The 26,886-nt window shown below is 32.4% G+C and overlaps 1 protein-coding gene across 1 annotated transcript in view; it reads left to right on the top strand.

Annotated features, from left to right (window-relative positions):
• The window catches only part of LOC123659723 (BAI1-associated protein 3), a 99,831-nt gene extending 73,446 nt beyond the window's left edge, over window positions 1–26,385 (top strand). The window contains exons 17-24 of the mRNA XM_045594904.1: window positions 1,696–1,856; window positions 4,455–4,548; window positions 15,553–15,715; window positions 16,242–16,467; window positions 18,431–18,596; window positions 22,258–22,417; window positions 22,884–23,118; window positions 26,291–26,385. Of these exons, the coding sequence (XP_045450860.1) occupies window positions 1,696–1,856; window positions 4,455–4,548; window positions 15,553–15,715; window positions 16,242–16,467; window positions 18,431–18,596; window positions 22,258–22,417; window positions 22,884–23,118; window positions 26,291–26,385 (1,300 nt within the window). The remainder of the gene's footprint in view (window positions 1–1,695; window positions 1,857–4,454; window positions 4,549–15,552; window positions 15,716–16,241; window positions 16,468–18,430; window positions 18,597–22,257; window positions 22,418–22,883; window positions 23,119–26,290) is intronic.
• The last annotated feature ends 501 nt before the right edge of the window (window positions 26,386–26,886 follow it).

Below are 26,886 nucleotides of genomic sequence, written 5' to 3'. Positions count from 1 at the left end.
GCCTTCGGCGTGATATGCACATCCTGTCCATTTTCTTCAATACCCTTCATGATCCAAAGGCTCCGTCGTATCTTCAATCCCGTTTTCACCTCCTGCCCTCTCCTACTCGTTCCAGGCGCCCGGGCAGTAAATCTATGTTAGATATACAAAATTTAAGTTAAATTTATTTATGGTACGCGCCTCCATACTATGGAACAAACTCCCAAGTGACATCAGAACTAGTCCTTCCCTTGTTTCCTTTCAATATAAATTAAAGAAACACTTGCTTTCACAAGCTAATGTGTAATCGTCCGTATATAATATTAGCCGACCCGTGCCCACTTCGTTGGGCGTTAATTATTATCTTTGTGATGCAATTATGTTGTGTTTCAATTTCGTCGACGTCTGCTACGTAGGTAGTACGTCTGGTACGCGAGTGAGCCACGCAGCATCCTATCGTATAGATGAAAAAACAATAAAACGGTCATGCGATGCGCGGTACATGATGCGCAGTGTCCAATTATCCCCCCGCGCAACAGTGACTTACGAATTACGGCAGCGGGCGCCTACAGCGATGACTAAAATCGTAATAATATCGTGTATTTATTATTTTAAATTACAGAACCAAATAACATACTTTAAAGAACAAATTTTATAGCACTTAAATAAATAATATGTTGCTCCAACGAATAATATATCGATAGACTAAAATAAGACCAAATTAATGACGTCGAAAGACTAATAAATTGTTTTCTAATAGCGATAGATGGCGCTAGTTTATTTACCACTTTGATATTATATTTTAATCTTTTTTTTATTTAGTGAATTTTTTGTTCAATTACAATAAAATATAGCCTACAGCACTCCTGAATATTGTAGCTTGAAAGCTACACTATTCAGGAGAAAGAATTTTCATGATCGGATTAGTATTTGCGAAGGTTACCCTCTACATACAAACAAAGTAATAAACTTTACCCCTTTATAATATTAATATTGATTTATGTATTTACTTATATATTGTAGTGTGTATGTGTTTATGTATAATTTACAAGTGTGTTTTTGTTATTTTTTTTGTTCTTAAGTAAATACCTCTTGCACTGTTTGCCTCGCTATATAAAGCACTTACTCGTGACCATGGATTGACTGGAAGAAATCTCTTTCAGAGATAAGTCCACCTTTGCCATAAACCTTATTATTATGTTGTTTTTACATGTATTTTTTGAGTGCAATAAAGTATATAGTATATTATATTCGGCAACCGCCTTTCAAACCAAACTTTTAGCAGGCAACTAGCTATGTCATCGTACATTAAGCATGTGAGTGAAAGTGACTAGAACAAAATATATTAATATTACTCTCTGTACCTGCCAACCCAGTAGCTATGCCAGAAAAATAATAGACAACCCAACGTTTACATTTTCTACAAGCTTTATACTGTCGGTAGCTATTAAATTTATTCTTTAAACACATATGTGCATTTTTAAATAAAAATAAAATTTCAATTTTGAATTAAATGTTGTCTGACCAGGAATTTTTAGTCAACCCTTTCGTGATTATTTTTATAACATACTAAAATAAATGTAAAAAAAATTTCAACCATTCATCTGCTTAAATGGGTGAAGTTGGTCTCTAGTTAGGATCTCCTACTATATTATTTGTTTCATTTGGTGTTATTTAAAAAGTTTACACTTATCACTTGTATTATTTTATGAATAGTTTGTACCATATGCGAATGGTGTGGCGAGCGATTGGAGGCGTGGAAGAGGGCACTATTGGCGGCGGTTTAAGGCTTCTAGAGGCAGCATGCGCCACAGCCCTTCACTATGCGGACCTTGTTCATGGCGCACTTGCCGATCAGGGATATTACGAGAATCATGGTGAGTATAGAAATAAGGTAGTTAGATTTATTCGTATTAATTATCTTTTATCTACTGTAATATATATAATTTAATCGACATTGTTGGCCTTGATTCGTGTATTTATAATTTTAAATTATATGAAAGCTATAAAAGAGACAAAAAATTATTAATTCGACATTTTTTTCGTCGGTTGTCAAAAAATATTGGGTATTACTTTAAAAACGATTGTAATTTATTGATTTTATTTATATATGTTTTTTATCCCAAAACATTACGCATTTTAGTAAAAATTAAGATGAATCTGCATATGTCCGCAATGAATTAACGTCGAACGTTAATGATCACTTCAGCTGTTAACTTATCGGGCCAGGCACGTGTTTTAGCGTAGTAAACTTGTTACCACTTCAGCTCACTCAGGGAATAATGATTGTAGCTAAGCGGCGCTCGTGATCAATATTCTCAGGCTTTGTTGCTGTGAATCTCAACGTTTTCCAATTAACGTTATTTTATTAGTTTAGAGAAGTACCGAATAGTCTACTAAGCCAATTCGGTGACAAAGTTATGGTACATAGCCGACGATTAAGTTATGGCACATAGTTGGCAACAAGAACTAATGAACAAAAGTCGCTGTATAGCCTTTTTGTTTTATTCTTCCTAACCAATGTATTAAAATATGATAATTATGAATAAAATCATAACCTTTATTTATTCCTTTGGTATAAAAATGGCTGAAAACTGAAAAAAATCCTGATAGAATTCTTAACAACTTAAGTTATTTTCATATGACGTGTACAATCGAATATCACAAGCTGAGCAGTGGACCACTGTCAGTTACGTATAAAGTAATTTACTTATAAAGAAATATTTAATAATAAATTGAAACCCATTTTTAGATTAATAATTTTAAAATAGATTTCCTTAACTATAATAATGCAAGTAAATAACAAAAAGAAGGATATTTATTTATTTATGAATAAATAATATTCGTTTAATGTTTCCCTGATTTACATCTACACGATTATATTAAATTTGTTGTCTATCTCCTCTTATTAGATACATAACGCAATAATTATTATTAATATGATAATAAATTGGCTAGATTGTAGTTTAATACCTATTATACACATATTTACTAAAATTATAATTATTGACATCGTAATATTCTAATTAATGTCCTTTACAACGATGTTGAAATATATTAATTGAAAATTATCTTATATTATTTATTTTATTTATAATCAAAAAGCGAGTAATGAGAATAAAACTTAAAAAAGTAAAATGTGTTTTTATATTTGGATTCTTTAGTAATTTTGTTTTAAGGTCTATTTTTATTCTAAGACTAAATTTTCTTAATTAAATAGAAGACATATTAAACTATACATATTTTATTATAAAACATGATAATAATTTATTCACCAATATATGCAGTTATAAAATCACTTGTGTTAAATAGAATCTAATATACTTAATAATCTTACATTACAAATAAATTATTTCTTTTTTTTTCAGTGATTAATATAAAAATATATCATGATGCATTTATGTTATGTACTACGTAGATACTTCGAAGCGTAATGATAGGCATGTGTTTGTTCCCACGATTCGTAGCAAATTTCCAATATCGACTACTTGAAGTAGCGCATTTATTTTTGAATACCTAATTAAGGACAAAGTTTTGCCGCTTTGTTATAAGTAACTCATTAGCAAGAATTTAAATGAATAAAACATGTTCCCTGTATATCTAACAAATCTTGAAAAAAAAAATATTTAATACAGAAACAAGTTAAAGCACCGAACTTCAAATCGCCATATCGTTTTTTTTTTTTCTTCCTTTTTCTTAATGAATATATCGAACTTCCAAATTTATCTTTCATGTAAACCTTGTTCAGCGTTGTTGAACAAAATTTGCAAAAAAAAATTATTATTCACTTCGACGCAATCGTTCGAAAGTTAAAGGAAAAAGTACCTACATCCAGCCGTTTCAGTTTTATTAGAATACTCGTCTATTAATAAAAGAGAATTTTCAAACGCTACCAAAAATTTGGTTGTTCACGCAAGTTGATAATTTACTCATACACTCAATCCACTTGGGACACATGTTTCAGAAAATAGCTTACAAATTATGCTCTACCGGAACTAAACACTCGTCGGAACTCCAATACCTAATCTTTTCAAGTCCCATATTAATAAAACATATAAACATATTTCGGATTTGCTCATGGATTTCGTAAATAATCTCATACGAGTCTTATCCCGTAAACACATACATATAGCATTAATTTGTTTACGATATTATTTACGTCAAACTTTAATCGCTTATTTACACGTATATTTGATAAGAATATTTTTGTGGTTTTACGAGCTTAAGTTTCCATTTTGTGGAATTTTACGATATAAAACAAGTCTATTTACAAAGTTTTGTAACAAATGTTTTAAAAGTTATTACGTAAAATAATAAACAAAATGTATCTATCGATCCTACAAACTTTCGCTTTTATAATATTCATACCAATTTCTACTTATATCATATTAAATTCTGGGAGGTGATTCTAGCAATCCCAACTATTTTTCTATTCAAAATAGCAAACGAAATCCTCATAACTTCAAACTCCGCAGGCCAAAACAAAACGACGGAGGAGATATGCACGATTGTGAACAATCTGGAATATGTTCGCCGCTCCCTTGCCGAGTACGACGATGAGCACGTCATGTAAGTTTAAGCTAATCTTTCAACCACTGAATGAACCTGTGGAATCGTACAAATGTTACATGTGTATGACATTTCTGTTCAAGTTTAACACTCTCTATTTATTAATTGTATATATACAATATACTGTAATATGCTTTGTCTTTTTATCTAAGACTGGCTGATTCGGCGAACTTTGTACAGGCATAATTTTTTAAAGTAAAACTTCTTTACGTGCGCTTGACTTGGGGAGTCAGCTGGTAAATGCGTGACAAGATCGTTACGAAATGTGTGATTGGGCGCGGTGAACGGAAGTTGAAAGGGAGATTATAATTGAATTTAGTTTAACCACAGGCGTGTGGTCTAAATCCGACGATAACGTACACAAAAAAAATACAATTACAATAAAATATAGCCTATAGCACTCCTGAATAATGTAGCTTTCTGTTAGTGAAAGAATTTTCATGATCGGATCAGTATTTGCGAAGGTTACCCCCTACATACAAACAAATTTATAAACTTTACCTCTTTATAATATTAGTATAGATAAATCTTTGAGACTACGAAATTTTATATACTAAATCTTTTTGACCTATGTCTGAAATAATTTGCGACCGTTTGTAAATTTAAACTTTTTGAAACATCTATTCAATATAGATTTAATTTTGACTTTTAATTAGACAGCGTAATAGTTAAGTTAAGACAACACCTGATACTTTCAAACCAAATTCTTGTTTATTTTTAAACGGTTTTATTTAGCTCACCCCGTTTGTTTTATTTTTTATTCTTGGGTCAAATTTAGTAATTCAAATTTCACCCTCTTTCTGTCAACCGATTAATCTGAAATTTTGTATACACTTTGGATTTTGGTGACAATACAATTATGTTTATTCATTATCATTATAAATTCAAGATGGCCGCCGCTACAAAATGGCGGATAATTTATGTTTTATTAATCCCATCAATATGGGTATCAAATGAAAGGGCTCAACAAGCAGAATACGATATACTATAAAAAATTGAAATCCAAGATGGCGGCCGCTACAAAATGGCGGATAACGTAGGTTTTATCAATCCCATCAATATGGGTATCAAATGAAAGGGCTCAACAAGCAGAATACAATATACTATAAAAAATTGAAATACAAGATGGCGGCCGCTACAAAATGGCGGATAACGTAGGTTTTATCGATCCCATCAATATGGGTATCAAATGAAAGTGCTCAACCAGTATAATCAATGTACTATATAAAATTAAAATCCAAGATGGCGGCCTCTACAAAATGGCGGATAACTTAGGTTTTATCAATCCCATCAACATGGGTATCAAATGAAAGGTCTCAACAAGTAGAATACAATTTACTATGCAAAATTGAAATCTAAGCTGGCCGCCGCTACCAAATGTCTGATAACAATTTTTTATCAATCCCACCAATATGGGTATCAAATAAAAGGGCTTGACAAGAAGAATACAGTGCACTATACAACCTCAATATTTAAGATGGGCCTTGCAATAATGAAGCACTAAATGAATTAAACAGAATGCGAAATAAAAACTAAAAACTAGAAAATAAAAATAGTTAAAAAAACTTTTTAAGTTAAACGGTTTTATGTTAAACATACATTGCAATGTTTAAGATAAATGTACTAAAAACCAAAAAATAATAAAATAGATACAGTCGTGGGAATTATAAACATATGCATAGACTAGACTAAAATAAAACCGTGGGGCACGTCAATTGTCTACAAATTATCGACTTAATGTGCGATAGAAGAATCGTTTAATTCGTCGTTAAAATAGGCAGTTGGCCCGCAGACGGTGAGGAAATTACTTACAATAGTTCTTGCTCATGGAAATTCCAATAGTTATACACTCCATGTAAATAAAAGAGATGTTTCAACTAGTTTATCGTTGGACATTCACACTGCTGGCTGGCGAGGAATCGTTTCACTGCTCGTAGTTTGTCTTTAATCGACAAAACATATGATAAAAGTACTACTCGCTCACCACTATGAAACCCTAAAACTCGCTTATAATCGAGCTTGCTAGCTTGTTTCCACATTCTAGCCCTACTTATCACACGTCCATCGTTGTCGGTTGAACAACTGCCTAATTATAGTGTAACATTACAAAACAAACATTTTAATCAACGATTGTAGACAATTGACGTGCCCCACGGTTTTATTTTAGTCTAGTCTATGCATATGTTTATAATTCCCACGACTGTATCTATTTTATTATTTTTTGGTTTTTAGTACATTTATCTTAAACATTGCAATGTATGTTTAACATAAAACGGTTTAACTTAAAAAGTTTTTTTAACTATTTTTTTTAAGCCTGAGCTAGACTCATAAAACTATCCTAGCCTTACTACACTTCAACGACAAACGTCCTTACAAGTAAAAATTAAACCTGGCTTTTCGTCCTACAGTCTTAAAAGAATCGTACATAAAAGTTCATATTTGAAAGCGTCAATTAATAACGATTGGTAGTAGGGTTTTTTATTTTGGTTTGGTTTATAATTTTTAGGTAGATTTTATGGAGAAATGGAAGAAGATCTATGCTAATTTCACCGTCATAGGTCAACCGCTTAAACCTATACTAATATTATAAAGCTGGAGAGTTTGTTTATTTGTGTGTGTTGTTTGTTTGTTTGTTTGTTTGTTTGAACGCGCCAATCTCAGAAACTACTGGTCCGATTTGAAAAATTCTTTTAGTGTTAGATAGCTCATTTATCGAGAAAAGGTTATAGGCTATATATCATCACGCTAAGCCCAATAGGAGCGGAGCACCAATGAAGAATGTTTCAAAATAATTCTTTTTTCCTTTTGATAGCTTCCGCTGCGTGCGCTGCGGAAACAGCTAAGTTTCGCAAAAATCATGTAAGGCGGAATTGTTTCCCTTTAAAAGTTCTAAGAAAATGTCCGCGACAGTATATGTCTATCTTTAAAGGTTGGCTCACTATAACCTTGTTTATGCTAACCAAATTTGTTCTAAAATATTGCTTTATTTGCGAAGGTGTTTTTATAAACATGATATTAATCCTTATCTAAATAAACACTTTATTCATCAAAGGTATTTAATCTAAACTAATATTATAAAGCTGAAGAGTTTGTTTGTTTATTTGAACGCGCTAATTTCAGGAACTACTGGTTTGAATTAATAAATTATTTTTGTGTTGGGTAGTCTATTTATCGATAAAGAGATAATAATAATTCCAACAATAAGAGCGAAGAATCAGTGGAAAATGTTGCAAAAACGGTAAAAATTATTCATATTTGAAGTCTTCCGTTGCGTGCGCTGCGTGAACGGTTCACGTTACCCAAAAAATATGTATGAAAGAATTATTCCTCTTTGAATGATCTAAAAAAAATTCTGCGACAGTATATCTATCTTTTATGATTGACTGACATACTATAAACCTTTTAATGGTAATCAAATTTGGTCGAAATTAATGCATTAATGCCAATTATTTACCAAAGAATTTTATCAACATATTATTAATCCTTATCCAAATAAATGTATTGTTGATTGAGAGTATTTAATTTTAAAGAAAATTGTCCTTGACATAACTTAATTTCAATTAACATCTTAGAAGATAATACAATTTTAAAATCACTCCGCAACAAAATTAACACGCGCGCATGATGCGCAAGACAAAACGCTGCGCTGGCCAGTGGGCGAGGGGGAGGCAGGAGATATAGTTACCTACACATCTATTGATATGTCGCGTTGGCGCAGCGGTCACAGCCATGGATTGTACCTGTTACGCTGGCGGTTGCGGGTTCGATCCCCGCACATGACAAACATTTGTATTGGCCCTACAGGTGTTTGCCGTGGTCTGAGTGTTTGTGCAATCCTTGTGGGTCTCCCACCGTACCTCGGAGAGCACGTTAAGCCGTCGGTCCCGGTTGTTATCATGTACACCTGATAGCGATCGTTACTCATAGTAGAGAATGCATCCACCAACCCGCATTGGAGCAGCGTGGTGGATTAAGCTCTGAACCTTCTCCTACATGGGGGGCTGAAGCATCTATTGATAATGTAATGGATGAAGAAGATGCGGTCCATTATCCACAGGAGTTTCTTAATTCTTTGAACGCGAGTGGCCTTCCCCCACATTTCCTCAAGTTAAAAATAGGTTTCCCAATAATTTTACTAAGAAATCTTAAACCACCAAATTTATGTAACGGGACCCGACTTCAATTTTTGCGCAACAACGTGATTGTAGCAATAGTTTTGACTGGTACAGCAGTCAGTCAAACAGTGCTTATACCTCGCATCCCAATGATTCCAAATGATTTACCTTTTAATTTTAAATGAATCCAATTTCCCGTTAAGTTATCTTTTGCCGTAACAATTAATAAATCACAGGGGCAAACATTTAAATATGTAGGAATCGATTTCCTCCAAGACTGCTTTTCACACGGCCAACTGTATGTCGCGTTGTCAAGATCGGGTTGCGGAGAAAATCAGTATGTTCTTCTGCCACAAGAAAATAAAACTAAAAATATCATTTACGCAAAAGTACTTTAAAATATATTATTTTAAAAACTTCTTAATTGCGATCATAATAACAGAAATTGACGCGCACGAAGTCGCGAGCAACAGCTAGTTAATTAATAAAACGATAATTTTCTTGTAACTAAGTAATAAATATTTTGATAACTAAATTATTATAAATTTTTGTCTTTCATTATGAAAGAAAACGTTTATTAGCAACGGTATAAAGTGATGGCTGACACTGATAGACATTTAATTAAAAATAGTAATATATATAGACAGGGACATTTCATAAAATTTTGGGAATTCGCCTTTGAAGGACAAGGCTGACTATTCTAATATTTCGATGAGATGCTTAAAGCGAAATATATTTATCTACCTATGTTGAAAGACTAATATTTTTTATCACTTAAATCTATTTATTTTATATATATCAGCTTAGAGTATATGATGCTACGCTACTGTGTTGTTTTGTTGAAAAAATAATATTCCCAAAATAACCAACATTAATATAATTTATGTCAAGTAAAATAATTTTTATTTTTCCATTTCCCTTCATTATTATTTGTTTACAATAAGTAGTAATAAAACAAAACAATTTTTTTTTAACAAAATATGAAAAAAATATATTTAAAAATTTACAAATAGCATATTACATAATAAATTAATGCCATTGATTATTAATGATTATTTATGATTACTATTAATTATTAATTATTATTATTTATGTTATACGGCTTGGGGTTCCGGTCTGCGCTCCTCATAAATATACCTGTGGCAGTGATTTCGACAAGCTAAGACATCATGGAAAATCATGCCAAAAAAGTGCAGGCCGCTTGTCGAGACATGCCACACTTAACAAAATAATACGCTGGTCCCTTGCCACCGTAAACGTGCCAAGTCTACTTGAGCCAACCGGTGTTGCAAGAGACTATGGCAGGAGACCGGACGGTATGAGTTTGTTCAACCTGTTCAGACACACTGTCCCCTTCCCATCTACATGGAACCAACAACAGAGCTGGTGTGGCTTGTGAAGCGGCTGAAAAAACTAAAGCATGCAAATATCCCCTATATTCAGTGTCGAGACCCTTGTTCGGTGGGGTCGTTTCGCTATAATGCTTTTTAAGAAGATAGCAAAAAGGTTATTCAACATCACAGGAGACCGACGAGCTGGCAGCTACCTCGGATAAAGATTTAGTCTAGCTATAAAAGGGAACGCTGCCAGTATCTTCGGAACCTTGCCTAAAAAAATCCTTTTAATAAAATATTTTAGTTATTATATATGTATATAAAATATATATTATTTTTAGTTTTAGTGTATATTTTTATATATAGATGTATATTTACTACTAGGAATCCCTTATGTCAATATATCTTGTAAAATCTTTGTTTTATACTATGTAGTGATTAAGAAACAGATATACCTATATCTGTTTTTTTTAAAGATATACCTATATCTGTTTCTTAATCACTACATAGTATAAAACAAAGTCGCTTTCTCTGTCCCTATGTCCCTATGTATGCTTAAAACTTTAAAACTACGAAACGGATTTTGATGCGATTTTTTTCAATAGATAGAGTGATTGAAGAGGAAGGTTTATATGTATAATAATATCCATAAAATAGTGGAAAAATACTGTTATTTTTGAGGTTTCTAATGTGATGTCGTAAATAATTACATTTTCTCCGTTTACATTGCAAACGCAGGCTGAACCCTACGAGATTTACCAAAATAATGTACTAAGTATTGTACACATTGAGAAGGTCTACAGAAAACTCTGCTATGGTATATGTCTACCTTTTATGGATATCCCACAATAACATTTTTTTGTCATTTACTTTTTACGACAAATAATGGCTAATTTTCGAAGCGATTTTAACTAATAAAGCATTAATCCTTATATAATTAAATACCTTAAATACATTGTTGATTTAATATAAAACTATATGGCCCTTTACAGCATATGATTTAAATGAATATTTTCGAAGATATTACAGATTTAAAAATTGCGGGACGTAGCATTTGCGGCGGTTCTCCCTGTAGCACTTTGAATTAGCAGCGATCGGTCGCGTTGATTTTATGCGCGGGCAGTAATGAATGAATCAAAACTACTGGATCGATTTTAATCTTTTTTTCAGTGAATGACATAGGCTATATATTTTATACCCGTGCGAAGCCGGAGCGGGCCGCTAGTTTTATAATATTTTGCAAAAACCAAACGTTACAAAAAAATGTGAAACTAAATCAATTAATGCTACATACCAACATATTGAGAACCATTGAACTTTTAACCAACTTCCAAAAAAGGAGGAGGTTCTCAATTCGTCTGTAATTTTGGAGACAAAAGTTAGTCGAGGGAACTCTTTAACGATTTATAACAATTACCTGCTGTTTGAACTTAATTCGTTTCTATTGATGAGAACTTTGTATATATATGAGTTATAGAATGCCATTTCAGTCTGATGATGGAGACGAAAGATAGTCGAGGGTACTCTTCAACGACTTATAGCATTTACCTGCTGTTTGAACTTAATTCGTTTCTATTGATGAGAACTTTGCACCTATATGAGTTACAAGTGCCATTAAAGTCTGATGATGGAGACGAAAGATAGTCGAAGGAACTTTTCAACGATTTATAGCAGTTACCTGCTGTGTGATCATCTCTGTCGCAGGACCAGGTTTGATGATGGAGCCCATAAACATTCGAGGGAATTTCTCAACAATTTACAGCAGTTACCTTTTGCTGTTTGACGACCGCTTTGATATAATGGTGCATGTGCCGTGTCGGTGGCGCCTAAACACCGACGGTCGCGGGTTCTATTCCAGCTCGGAGTGGATATTTATGTTTATATAAATATTTATTTTTGGTCTAGTTGTTAATCCTTGTGGTTCTCCCAACCTAATCTCGGAGAACACGCTAGGCCGTCAGTCCCGGTTGTTATTACGTACACCTGATAGCGAACTTTACTCATAGTATGTCGACGCGTTAGCGCAGCGGTCACAGCACCGGCTGTTGCGCTGGCGTTAGTGGGTTCAATCCCCGCGCACGACAGACATTTGTATTGGCCATATAGATGTTTGTCATGATCTGGGTGTTTGTGCTTGTGTATTGTGTATGTTTCCGAACCCCCGACATAAGAGAAAACGCATCCTTGTTAGGTCTACCCATCACTAAAAATTGTAAAATAAAATAATTTTTAACAAAAAAAAACCGACCTCAAAAAGGAAACTAAAAAGTGAAAAATAAATTTACTTAGTACAAAGTAATTCGTATTTTGATTTAGTTAATCAGAAATGATTAAATAAATATTTTATACTACAACAACCTGGCTACAATAACAAATACGAACAACACACACACAACAAACAAGTACAAAAATATTATTAGATATGTCAAAACAATAACAGAATAATAACAGTATTCAACCTAATAGTCAATGAAACAAATTATGAAAGAAAATTGAATACAACTTATGAGTAGATAGATACTAGAGTAGTTATTGTTTTACTTGACACCGACTTCAAAATTATAAAATATTTATTTAATCATTTCTGATTAACTAAATCAAAATACGAATTACTTTGTACTAAGTAAATTTATTTTTCACTTTTTAGTTTCCTTTTTGAAGTCGGTTTTTTTTTGTTAAAAATTGTTTTATTTTATGCATGTTACATCGGAACTTTTCATTGAGTAAACAGATTTCGATGATTTTTTTTAATTGAAAGGTGGTGCGTGTTTCGTGGTCCTATTTAAATTTAATTAAGATCTAACAAGTGCTTTTCAAGTTATATTTAATAATGCGTATTTGCTTGACTATTTTATATACGTTTGTATTATACCACATACCTTTTCACTGGGTATACCGATTTTGATGATTCTTGTTGTAATCGAAAGCTGGTGCTTGTCTTGTAGTTCATTTTCAATTTAATCGAGATTTGATAACTACGTTTGTAATTGAAGTCAGTTTTTTTTTTCATTTACGAGCAAACAATTTTTTTTTTTTTTTTTAATATCATTGATAATACTTGATGAAAAAAGTAGCGTAATCTTATTGTTTATTTGCGATAATATTTATGAACATAACCTTCAATTTGGTATGAATGTAATCAATAATTATTGAATTTAATCACTCGATTGTTATCAGGTATATTAACATTCAATAAATAATATTGACGCTATATTGTAATTTTAAAAACATTCTTTACGAAAATAAATGAATTGTCAATGATCAGAAAAAAGTATTTGTATTATTGAAAAATTGATTTTGTTAACTTAAACTTTCATTAATTTACGTTATACTGTACCTGAATTTTTATATAATCAAATATATTAGGTTCACTCTATGAAAATAATAATATACTATATGTTATTAAGTGGCTAATCGATAAATTAAACATTTTTTCTTTTTTTTTTTGTAAGTTCTTGTATATTACTTTTATTTCATTTTTTGTTTTTAAAGTATGGTTACTTTAAGTGTAACTTTTGAGTTCGTATATATATCTGCAGTCATATAAATCTGCAGTCTGCAATATTTATTTTAGTTTGTGCAATACGCAAACTTTCATATATTTAAAACGGACAGACTTATTTGACGATAATATTTATATAAGCTTAAGAAAGTACCATTATATGTACAGAAAAGGCTATCTACAATTCTATCCAGCTAAGTATGATGTGTTACAAAAGAAACAGAGGCAATTGACAGAGTTATAATTATTTTATATGTATATGTATATATATATATATATATATATTATAATAGCAAAAGAATTTATACTTTTTTTTGTTTTTTATGCAATAATAAATTTTATATCTTAATATTAAAATCCTATTATTATATTTTCGTATTATTATTTTACTAGAGTGCGTTATCTATAATCCTTTGATTACATGTATCGATGTTTCTTTTTACTAATTAGGTATTTCAATGTCAATACATCATTTAAATATATGTCATTAAATTGACTTGCTGTCCGTGTGTTTTAATTGACTGGTATCGGATTAATTTGACGCGCAAATATTCTACGAATATTTTTGATAATGAAATTTATTGTTAATATAGTTATATATAATATATAATGTTTAATATAGTTCCAAAAAAATATATAAAAATACCATTGTTTGTTGCTTTCATATCAATTATATTAATACTTAAATTAATCTTAGTAGAAAAAACAACTTTGTTTCATTTAACTTATTTTGTTTATTTTGTATTAATTATGTTATTACGCAATTCATTCCCAGGCGAAACATTTTAATCGAAATTAAGTAAGAGTTTTTATAAGACAAAACTTTAAACTACAAAGCAAAGAAATGTCAGACTTGTTAATTGGAATGTTACATAATCTTTAAATAGTGTAAACGATACGCGCATGATGAGAACACTTGTATGAAAGTTACTCGAATGAAATTTTACTAAAGTGATTAATAAAAAAGTATTTTTTATTACTTATATCATAAAAGAATGTTAATAGGTTGAATAGAAACGCGATATTTGAAAATTACTGGTTTTTGCACATTCAGCAGATGAAATCGTTTTACAGAATAAAAATATAATTTCGTTTAGTAGAAGCAACTTACTTGATATTTGATAATCAAGTCACACGTTTTTCGTTTACTGTCAAATTTCCAACAAATAATTTTATTTACAAGTGTTATATTAATTTTAAATATGAATTACAAAACTTTTATACACTTATTTTTTCACTCTTTCATTTTACAATTTTACAGTCTCTTTTTTGGCTTAAACAAAATTATTCGTGACATACCACAATATGAAATTCTGCTTTAGTTGATGCTGCTTGGAAGCAGCCATTTATGCTCTTTCAACTACAGATTTTCTAAAATTTTGAGTTTTGTGGACCACTTTTTTGGCCACAGCGTATGTTTCGACTTAATTAATGTATAGTATTTCACTAGTTTCCATACAAATGCCTGCAGTTAAAACTTGTAATGCATTTCAAATCTTATGAGATCCTATTATACAACCAATAATCGGGATCTCTCAAAAACTTATAAGACCATTTATTTACCATCAAACAAATATTTAATAAATTATGCGTCTTTAAAATGGGACACCTTTTGGTGGCATATTCATAAGACAAATCGATGTCACTGTAGTAAAAGTGTAGGTAAATATAAATATCAAAGCGCCGATCGACTGTCTCGACGAGCTTCCATGTATAGTTGAAACCATGGTCATTCTAATAAATATATATCATAATATATATGGTCATGACCATGTTTGCTGTACAGTTTCCAAAACATCGGGCACCTAAAAAACTTTATAAAACCGCGATAAAATCTGTTTTTTCATTTTAACCGATAATATATAATTAAAACAAAACATTATCAATCTCTGTCATGCTCTTAATAAGATGAACGCGTATAAAATTGAAATGTAATTTTTGTGATAAAAATTGTTACTTAATTGTTTTAAATCAAATTTTATTAGCAACCGAAATGTCAAATTTGGAACCGTGCCTTGCATCAATTACAAAACTAACTTTGGTTGCGTAATAGTGCCAACGATGAAAATGCACGCCAACTAGTTCGCGGTGCACTCGGTACACTGGAGTCTCGTGCAACGCGCGCTGCTCTACCTCTATCTGCTCGCGCCCGACCACCATTGCGGAAAGCAGTATTCCATCTCGCCTGGTCACCGGATACGCTACCTACACCACAGGTATGAATCTACTGTAACAGCTTCGAAAGGTGAAAGATTGAAACACATGAAAATCGATGAGAATTTTTGATACTTTATTGCTACTGGTGTACTTAAGATCTCACATTTCACATTCACATACCACTTTGGTCATTGATCACAATTTTGTCTAATGAAATTAGGACCAAACTACAGTAAAACTGTGATTATTTCAGTACACGTTTACCTGGAGACAGAAAAATAGTTATTAATACAAGGTTATAAAGCTAATAGCCAGAGGATAAACTTCACTTTGCTATTTTACTGTGCTTTTTTTGACTTTTAGCTATTTTCTATACTTCGCCTCTATTAACAGCAGTAAAACAATATGAAACTTTTGGATACGTCTCAACTCAAACCAATTTAACTTTTCGAGCCCTATGAATGTGTAATTTCTAATTTACATTAATTTATTGTTTCGTATAGATAACACTCTGACTCTGTCCTTATTTTATATGTGCAGTTTTAATTATTTCATCCAATCACTATATATGTGACTCGTATTCAGGCCATAACTCCTCTGCTGGAATTTTTGGATCAGCATTTATCATCATTGAATACATGGTTATTACCAAGAGCATTCATCCGAGCTTTAGCCGGGTGTTGGAGTGCAGTTCTTAAGGAGATATCTGCTCAAGCTGATGCTGGAGGAGCGGAAAAGCCAAGAGTATACCATCACAGGCTTAGAGAAGCCCTTGAGTTACTGGCGGAATTCTTTCACGCCGAAGGAAAAGGTAAAATCCATCATTGTTTGCCGTGTGTGTATTGTGTAAATATTTATTTATTTATTATTATTTATTTATTATTATTTATTTATTATTATTTATTTATTATTATTTGTTGTTGTATCAAGCCCGTTGGCGCAGTTTGTAGTGACCATGCTTTCTGCTTCGGGTTTTGTGGGTTCGATTCCCACCCCGAGTCTGGGTTTAATATATTATATAATATATATTTGTGTATGTCTGTGTTTTATAGCTATACCAGTCGGCTGTTACCTATAACACAAGCATTATGTTGCTTACTTTAGGAACAGATGAGCGTGTGTGTATGTTGTAAATATTTAGTATTTATTTATTGGCTCTATGTTTGTTCTTGTTTATATCGTGTAGGTGTACCGAGATACGTGTAGGCGTACAGATGTCGTTAAAACTATCCTTTGTAGTTTGTGCTGTATTATTTTATCTCGACAAACAATAAATGTGTTTGCTCGCAAACTAAAAAAAAAAAAGACTTCAATTACATCGACGAGTAATACAACGTAGATCGACGAAAAAATAGTCAAGTAACTACGCGTTATCAAAGATTACTCAAAAAGTAGTTATCAGATCTCAATAAAATTTATATGCGACCACATAACAAACATCAGCTTTCGATTAAATTAAAAATTATTAAAATCGGTACACCCGGTAAAAAGTTATTGCGGATTTTCAAGAGTTTCCCTCGATTTCTCTGCAATACCATCATCAAATCCTGGTTTTCTTATCATGGTACTAAACTAGAAATATCTACTTTCCAACAAACAAAGAATTATCAAAATCGGTACATCCAGTAGAAAGTTATGTGGTATAATACAACGTAGGTCGACGAAAAAAGCGTTAAGTAAAAACGCATTATTAGATATAACTCGAAAAGTAGTTGTTAGATCACAAATAAATTTAAATGGGACCAATTGACACACACCACCTTTCGATTAAAAAAAAATTTTTGTCGAAAACGATCCACATACAAAAATACAGTCGAATTGAGAACCTCCTCTTTTTTTGGAAATCGGTTAAAAACGTTATAAAGAAGTCGTAAGTATATACATCGTGGCAAAAGTACATCGAACGCAACTATACAAACTTTTACTGAAGTAAAATTTCTTTACGGTTTTCGTACGCTATTTCTGACGCTTGACTTGGAAAGTAAGCTGGAGAGTGGGTGACAAGAACGATACGAAAAGTGTAATCGGGCGAGGCGAACGGAAGTTGAGAGCTCCGTCTCATAGACAATAGGTTCAGAGGTCCTAGGGGGATTGAGGGTAGGAAGTCAGCAACGTGCTTGCGATGTTTCTGGTATTGCAGGCATCTATTTGTTGAGATAATCGATTACCATCAGATGAGCCGTACGTACGCTTGTGACCTTGCTGTATCAAAAAAATATGAAATTGTATATTTATCATATTTGTCCTTGCTCATTTTGAATTTCCGATATTTTTAAATATAGCAAGGGTCATGCGTAAGGGTTATCATACATGGGTAGGGCTTATTAAAATTCATAAAGATTAAAGGATGTGCCAAACAATAAAAAATACATTCCAAACTAACGCTGCTGTAGCAATTTCCGACTCTTCATACAACAAAGATAGCCTTGAATTTTATCACTCAGCTTTCAAGTAGACTATGTGAAATGTAAAGTAATAAATTAAGAAGTCCCGTGTTGGATGTAACTACATCTTGAAAAAACTTGATTTTTTTTCAACATAACTTATCACGCAATATGATCGCCAACGTAATAGATTACGTTATATATACACTAGAGCACAATATAGTACCTACTCTTAATTAAAGTATAATCCTCCTTAAGAAGAGATACTTCCTTCCAACAGTAGAAGATTTACTAGCTGTTACGAGATTTGAAGATTTTCTTCGTATTTTATGTGAAAATCATCATTGTATAAAAATGTATCAAGTAATAACGGAATATATGTGGCCGTAGGACTGCCTATGTCAGAGGTGCAAAGCGCGGAATGGGCGCGTGTGGAACAGCGCCTACAGTACCACCAAGCTCCAAGTGAAGAGTTACTTGAGCTGTGGCTAGCTGATCGTCTTCAAGAACAGAGTCGAACACCGCTACCGTCACCCTACGGCTCTATACTGATCAGGTAAACTAATTTCTTCATATTCATGTATTATTTATCTGATAAGTAAGCCTAATTAGATATTAACAAGATCACTCGGCTCGTGCAATTCTTTTGAAACTAGACTAAATCTGTAAACATACCACTGCTGGGTAAAAGTCACAACTCTATTTGTAAAGGTTGGCGAATACCTTCCCTGTCATGTAATGATAACTATCAGATAATGTTATAAAATAAATATCAGACAATGATATAAAATATAACCGACACCAACGTGCTCTCCGATACATGGTGATAGCCCTCCTCAAGGACATTATCCCTGACCAGAAACATGTATTTGTGTAAATACAAATATTTTCGCGAGCGGGAATCCCCGAACGCCGGCATACAGAATACAAATAGCAGATCAATAGACGAATACATTATTTAAGAATTCAGACAAAAATATGAATAATAATGGTGAACTTTATATAATACCTTGTACTTATATTCACAGCAAATGTTGTATTTCTTATTGTGTATTTCCTTATTTCAAGTACTTAAGTCATTAAATAAATTAAAAATGATTTTTAAGTAATCCTATTTGTTTGATTATAACTTCTATAAATAAAAGAAATAAAGGTAAAAATACACTATCCCTCTCCTGTGAGGGAGTAACGCAATTGTGATTATTTCCTCCGAGTTCTATTAGAGCGTTGAATGTACTTGATCTATATTCAAGATTAAACAAACTCAACTAAGTCGTTCCAGATCAAAGTGTTAAAGGAAGTAATTAAATTGAAACTAGAAATTGTTCTCACAAACAATATTACACAAACACAAAGAAATATAAACTTGTAACACTTGTAATTATTTTAGTCAGTAGCTCTTTACCAACCAACAGTTTTCCAAAATAACTAAAAAATACTTAGTTTCACAAGACATTATCTCTACCTACGCTCTAACTTAAAATATTTAATTTACATATACTTTTATTAATGAAGTTTTTATATATACCTATAATATAATATCTATCATAATTTAAAATAAATATTTGGTACAAACACTTTAAATATTAGGACTGAAACACGAAAATTTGTTTTCACTTAAAAAGTCCAGTGCAGCTATATTTGTTTTGTAAGTCAAAATGAAATATTCCTCGAACAACTCTATTTCAGTGTCTATCAAATGTCCTACTTTTCTATCAGAATTTTGGTTGTTGGTCATCGTCGTTCGTTAAAAATAAATACACTTTTTACAACATTCCTTGTAATCGGACGTAACTTTTAGTTATAATTTTTTTATTTTACCACTATTGTTTAGACAGATTATGGACTGGTATTTTGTTTAAAAGGTAGAAATAGTATTAAAAATAGTGAAATATACAACAACTCGTTAAATCTTGCCATAAGGTTCATTTTTAGCCTGCGACAATTTGATCGCATCTCTCACCTACCTGCTCAGTTAAAATGGCTTCCCATTCGTTTTCGGCGTGATATGCACATCCTTTCCACTCTCTTTAATATCCTTCATGATCCAAATGCTCCATCGTATCTTCGATCCCGATTTCACCTACTGCCCTCTCTGACTCGTTCCAGGCGCCCTGGCAATTACAGCTAAGCTAGACATACCGAAACTTAATACAAAATTTAAACTAAATTCATATTTGGTACGCGCCTCCATACTGTGGAACAAACTCCCAAGAGTTATTCAAACTAGTACTTCCCTTATTTCCTTTAAATATAAATTAAAGAAACAGTTGCTCTCACCAGCTAATGTGTAATCATCTGTATAGAATATGTATGTATTTTCTCATATATTATAGTTAGTGTGTATATGTTTATGTATATGTATAAGTATATTTGTATTTCGGTATGTACCTTTATATGTATTTGTTAGTATGTAGTATGTTACATTTTTATTAAATATATGTAAATTTTACTAGCTTTTATTTATTAATTTTTTTGTTGTTTTTTTTCTTCATAATAAATACTTCTTGCACTCTTCGGCCAGGGTTGACTGAAAAAAATCTCTTTCAGAGATAAGTCCAACTTTGCCAAAACCTTACTATTATTTTATGTTTCTGTATGTATTTTTTAAGTGCAATAAAGTGTATATATATCTTGTGGATGCTGTAGACCAATAATACTTGAATTCTCCGCCTCAAATGAAACAACACCATTACTTTTTATTACCTTAAAAATACTTGCGTTCTTTGGCAGTTTCAGCATTTCAACAGCTGTTCTTGTTCATGCTCAGAGAACCGAATTTTTCTATACCTGTAATGTTTTTATAAGAGTTACGTAGCTAACCGTATAGTATTTTAAACACTTTTTTGCTAGATTTTTTTTCATAAATATTATCTAAATTGAGTCACTAAAACAAATTCAATAAAAAAAGTTGAATCTAGACAAATTGTAAATATTAAAGCGCTTGTAAATCATCATTATAACAAATATTGGTGCCCCTTTAAAATGTATCATCACATCATCATCACAGCAGCCTTTCGCAGTCCACTACTGGACATAGGCCTCCACAAGTTCACGCCAAAAATGGCGTGAACTCATGTGTTCTGCCCATAGTCACCACACTGGGCAGGCGGGTCGGTGACCACAGGGCTGGATTTGTCGCTCCGAAGACGCTGCTGCCCGTCTTCAGCCTGTGTATTTCAAAGCCAGCAGTTGGATGGTTATCCCGCCATCGGTCGGCTTTTTAGGTTCCAAGGTAGTAGTGGAGCTGTGTTATCCCTTAGTCACCTCTTACGACACCCACGGGAAGAGAGGGGGTGTATATTCTTTGATGCCGTAACCACGCAGCATTAAAATGTACACAACTTGAAATTCTGCAGATTCTCTCAAATTTTGACCAGGTATCCAACTTACATTTGTGATCCCAATTACTCATATATCGTGGCTGTGCGAGCCCGCCAGTAGTACAATACGCTTGTCCGGTTGACAGGTCTTAAAGAACTAAAACAAATTACACAATTTTGCGGTTTATAATGTTACTAGCTGCTGCCCGCGACGTCGTCTGCGTGAACGCTATACAGCGCCAAAAATACCTACGAATACAATTATACCTTTTAAAATAACATTCATATACCCGTTTCTTCTTTACATTTCATATCTACAGAAAAATCTCATAGATGGCGCTGCTTTAAAATTGTCTTGTCTACTTATATTCATTTAATTGTGTTTATCGGCTTACTTATATTACGTGTTACTTATATTGCGTGATTTTTATAGTGTGAAGCTAGCTTATATAGAATGGTTATTAACATAATAACAACAACATTCAAATATGCGACGTTAGATTACACGTTGTTATAGAATGCGTTGAGGAAATAAAGGTTCACTGCTCGTTCCCGGCATGATAATATGTAACCTATATGTTGGCCGACTTCTTAATAATATTCGTGCCAAATTTGAAGTAAATCCATGCGGTATTTTTTGAGTTTATCCCGGACTTACATACAGACAAACAGACAAAAATTCTAAAAACTATATTTTTGGCCTCGGTATCGATTGTAGATCACAACACCCCAATTAGTATTCTTTTAAAAAAATATTTAATGTACAGTTTTGACTTTCCTACCATATTATTATACATATGTATATAGATACTTTTTTAAATAACCATATTGGCAAACGTATGATGTAATATATATTCTTTTATTTCTCATGTTCGGTTTGTATTAACATGTCAGAGTGTACTTCAACCACGACTCCTTGTGCGTCGAGGTTTTGTCGGCGCGGGACGTGATCCCGCTCGACCCGAACGGCTTGAGCGACCCCTTCGTCGTCCTTGAGCTGCTCCCGAAACGACTCTTTCCGAAAACTCACGAACAGAGCACTAACGTGCAGAAGGTATTTACTTTACTAATGTTTAAAATTAATTACTACAAAACCATATTGTTGATTAATTTATTGATTGATTCAGGCTGTAATATTCCACTAGGTATAGGCCTCTTTCTCGATGTAGGAGAAGGTATAAAAATATATAAGTTTTAAAAATATTGGAAGACATTTTTTTACACATACGGTCGTCTGTTCCTAAGGTAAGCAATATTATGTTTGTGTTATAGGTAACAGCCAACAAACGCAGCTAATGTTTTTTTTTTTCGATAAAATATATACAGATAACTAATATAAAGATGACACCCAGACTAAGGATACCACTACAAACTGCGCCAAATAGCTAGTCAAAATCATTTTACATAGTTTTACAGATTTTAACAAAAAGAAATTAAAACTAATTATCTCCTCGTGTTAACTTCACTAAGTTTAAAAATACATTACAAATCGTCAAAATAGTCGTATATTCGTGACGCAGAAAACCTTGAACCCGGTGTGGGACGAATGCTTCGAATTTGCGGTGTCGCTGGAGGCGTGTAAGTCACCGCAGGCGGCGCTGGCGCTGTCCGTGTGGGATCGTGATGTGTTGACTGCGGACGACTTCGCGGGCGAAGCGTTCGTGTCGCTGGCGCGCGTGCCCGGCGTCAACTGTCACGCCCCGCCTGACCCGCTGCGCCCTATAGAACTACCGCTCATGCAGTTGCATGATAGATGTGAGTATTCCTTCTGAAACCTTCCACGTGATCCTGTAAACTTATAGCAAATGCTCCTCGAATGCAAATGTGCACATTGTGTGTATATGGTATGCAGTTGCACGACAAATGTGAGTACATTATTCGCAGGGCCTTACATGTTATAATACAAATAGCTAGCGTATGTAAATAAGAAATAAATAATGTATATAATATCAAAAATCGGACGTCTAATCATACTTATATAGAAATAAATATATATAGTGTAATATAGGTATAGCGAAGAGGTGGATAATCAAGGGCAGTTGCATAGCAACGAGCTCATTGGTCTCACTACTTATTTGATGCGGGCAATTAGCTAATTTTCCTAAGCAAATGCCTATCAGTGACAGATTCGCTAAATGTGTACATAGCCTTAAAGCGCATTGATGGTTTCAAAAACTCGTCATATGTAACGAATTCGATTTTATGTGTACAATTTCCAGCAAGCACTCGTCAAAGAACGGCTCTTGACGTTAAGACATTTACAATCGAACTTGCTGAACTACAAAATCCACAAGACGTCCGTGCGACCGTTCTAATACGAATGATTTCTTTTCATGTACTCGTTCCATTTTGGCGATTACATTTTTTCATAAAAAGGTCGACCGTGAACGTGTCGCCTGTATTGTATCCCAAGTGAGAGGTGTTCGCATCTGTGGTTCTTTTGTTGAGGTCTTACAGAACGCTTGGGATTTCAGCTTCAGTATGACATGATCTTCTGATTTTGTCGCCTAATATCGTCAATTTTTTAACCGACTTCCAAAAAAGGAGGAGGTTCTCAATTCGAGTACTGTATTTTTTTTTTTTTTTTTTATGTATGTTACATCAGAACTTTTGACCAGGTAGACCGATTTCGACAAATTTTCTTTTAATCGAAAGGTGGTGTGTGCCAATTGGTCCCATTTAAATTTATTTGAGATCTAACCACTACTTTTCGAGTTATATCTAATAATGCGTTTTTACTTGACGCTTTTTTCGTCGACCTACGTTGTATTATACCGCATAACTTTCTACTGGATATACCGATTTAGATAATTCTTTTTTTGTTGGAAAGGGGATATCCCTAGTTTGGTACCGTGATAAGGAAACCAGGATCTGATGATGGGATCCCAGAGAAATCGAGGGAAACTCTTGAAAATCCGCAATAACTTTTTACTGGGTGTACCGATTTTGATAATTTTTAATTTAATCGAAAGCTGATGTTTATCATGTGGTCACATATAAATTTTATCGAGATCTGATAACTACTTTTTGAGTAATCTTTGATAACGCGTAGTTGCTTGACTATTTTTTCGTCGATCTACGTTGTATTACTTGTCGATGTAATTGAAGTCGGTTTATTTTCTAAAACAAATTACAGAAACAATATTTTTTGTCTTTCCATAGATACGACATTTATCTGTTAAAACACAAAACCAGCAAAATTTATTATACAAAGCATGCATATTCATTTAACCCTCATCTTCAACATAAATGTATGGGTTGTCTGGGAGAAATGGCTAATCAGCCATAAGTCCACCCATTGCACTTCACTGTCTGTAACTATACTTATGCTTTGTTTGAAATATATTTGCGGTGTACAATAAAGTATAAAATAAATAATAAAATAAAATAAATGTAAAATTTTAGAGACAGAAAAATGGTTAAACCAATCTACGTGTGATGGCATCAAAGCAAAATTTTGAGCTTTCTAATGATATTTTTTATTCATTTTTAAAATACTGCTCTATATTTATAACATAAATAGACTAGAGACTTTTATTGTTCTACAGGTTGAGAAATGTTAAACTAGCAAAAAGTATCTCGTCAATAAAATAACAAATACTATTTGTATGATCCATACCGCCATATTTTTCCACACCCTTTTACATAAACTGTCTAAAATACCTTACAGTTGTTTTTTGTCATTTCTCGAAATGCTTTGAAGTATCTCTGTTTTTCCTTCTACTGCAACATTATTCAAGTGAAATATCTTATATCATTCTCATGTTCAGTATATTTGGATACACTGCCAATATGTTCGTAATGTCATTGTAGGAAAAATATACCTCGTGAATATAAGCATTTTTTGCAATAACAATGTTTCTTACGCATTTTTAAGAATTTGTTTGGTAATATAAAAGTAATACAAATTGAAAGAGTACATTTTCTTTTCCTTTCTAGTTTGAATGACCTCATTTTTCTTTTTTTATCTATTTTAAATTGGAAATTAGAGCTTGAATTTTTTAAGATTTATACATTAGTTTGTTTCATTGATTTCGAGTATTACGATATGAAAGTATTTCTTTTTTTTTCGTGAGAGTCTCTTCTTTACAAACTTGTGTTAATACTTATAAAACTAAGTTAACATCTTAAGTTTTCAACTCTTGAGATAAAAAATTATGAAACATTAAAAAAAAATTACATTCAATTATTCCAATGGAACTTCAGTTTGTAACTCAATGGAATAAAAAACTCGATCCATAAATGTTTTAACAATATATCGTTAAACTAGAAAGTGTTCAGGGGCATTTAAAATTAAGCTAATAGTTACAAAACTTTTATAAGTAACCTAAGAAGTGAACGGTGCCTGTACTACTAACTTTGGCCCTATAACTCCGCATTTATAAAAGTTTGTACTAGAAAGCTTTTAGTGCTGTGAACTAGCGAACAACTAATTTGTCATAAAATAACTAAACTATAGAAACTCGATAAATAAGCCATCGACTATGTATATATGTACGTTTTATTGAATAAATGTTTACATTTATTGTTAAGCTGTGATATTATTATTATTTATTTATGTTCATTCGGATTACATACAGCTTTAATTATTATTTTGCTTTATTTATTTTATTTTCTTCTTAATGAATACTTCTTGCACTGTTTGCCTCGCTATATGAAACACTTACTCATGACCATGGGTTGACTGGAAGAAATCTCTTTCAGAGATAAGTCCACCTTTGCCATAAACCTTACTATTATTTTATATCTATTTTTTGAGTGCAATAAAGTATATATTATACGTTAAAATAAATTAAAATCTTCAAATCTTTACATTTTTAAATTTAAGTCTTCATATCTTTACATATATATGTATATATTTCTTAATATATGTGTGACTTGAGCGAATTATATACTTGTAAATTAAGCGAAGAATGCATGTTCACAGGTCATCCCATACTGCAGATCTTGGAGTCACGAACGACGGATAAACTGGCAATGGATTTCGTTAAAAAACAAAGATTACGTTTTGCTGAACAGTAATTTTATAACGAGCCTTATTTTTTTGACTTCTTTTACGTTGTAACGTTTCTTTACTTCTAAGCACACGTCCATTTTTAATATCGACAATATATAAATTATATACTTTTAAAAAGATTTCGATATCTTTATTAAAAATCAAAATATTTAGTTTTTACAAAGAGTATTCGTATTATTGATATTTAAAAAGAAATGTTTATTAAGATACGACGACATCAGTATTAATGATAATTATACTACAAAGACTGTGCTGCTCTTCTATCGCGAGAGAATATTGTGTAATCTATGAAATTGTCTTTACTACGCGTAGCTGCACCTCGGAGCTTATGTCCCCCTAGTTGTTAGACTCTAGTAGAAATTCCCGACCAAATAAATAACTTAAGACTTATTGTTAAATATTATTTTTGGTCCATTACTGTATATATCTTATTTCGGCTAGTATCACTAACAGCTTGTTTAGTCGAATGCGTAATGTTTTTTTTTACAATTTACACCACAAATTTT

This window comes from Melitaea cinxia, chromosome 14, assembly GCF_905220565.1.
Source record: "Melitaea cinxia chromosome 14, ilMelCinx1.1, whole genome shotgun sequence".
Lineage (NCBI taxonomy): Eukaryota > Metazoa > Arthropoda > Insecta > Lepidoptera > Nymphalidae > Melitaea > Melitaea cinxia.
Note: the sequence above shows the minus strand (reverse complement) of the source record. Positions and strands in the feature narration are given on the sequence as shown.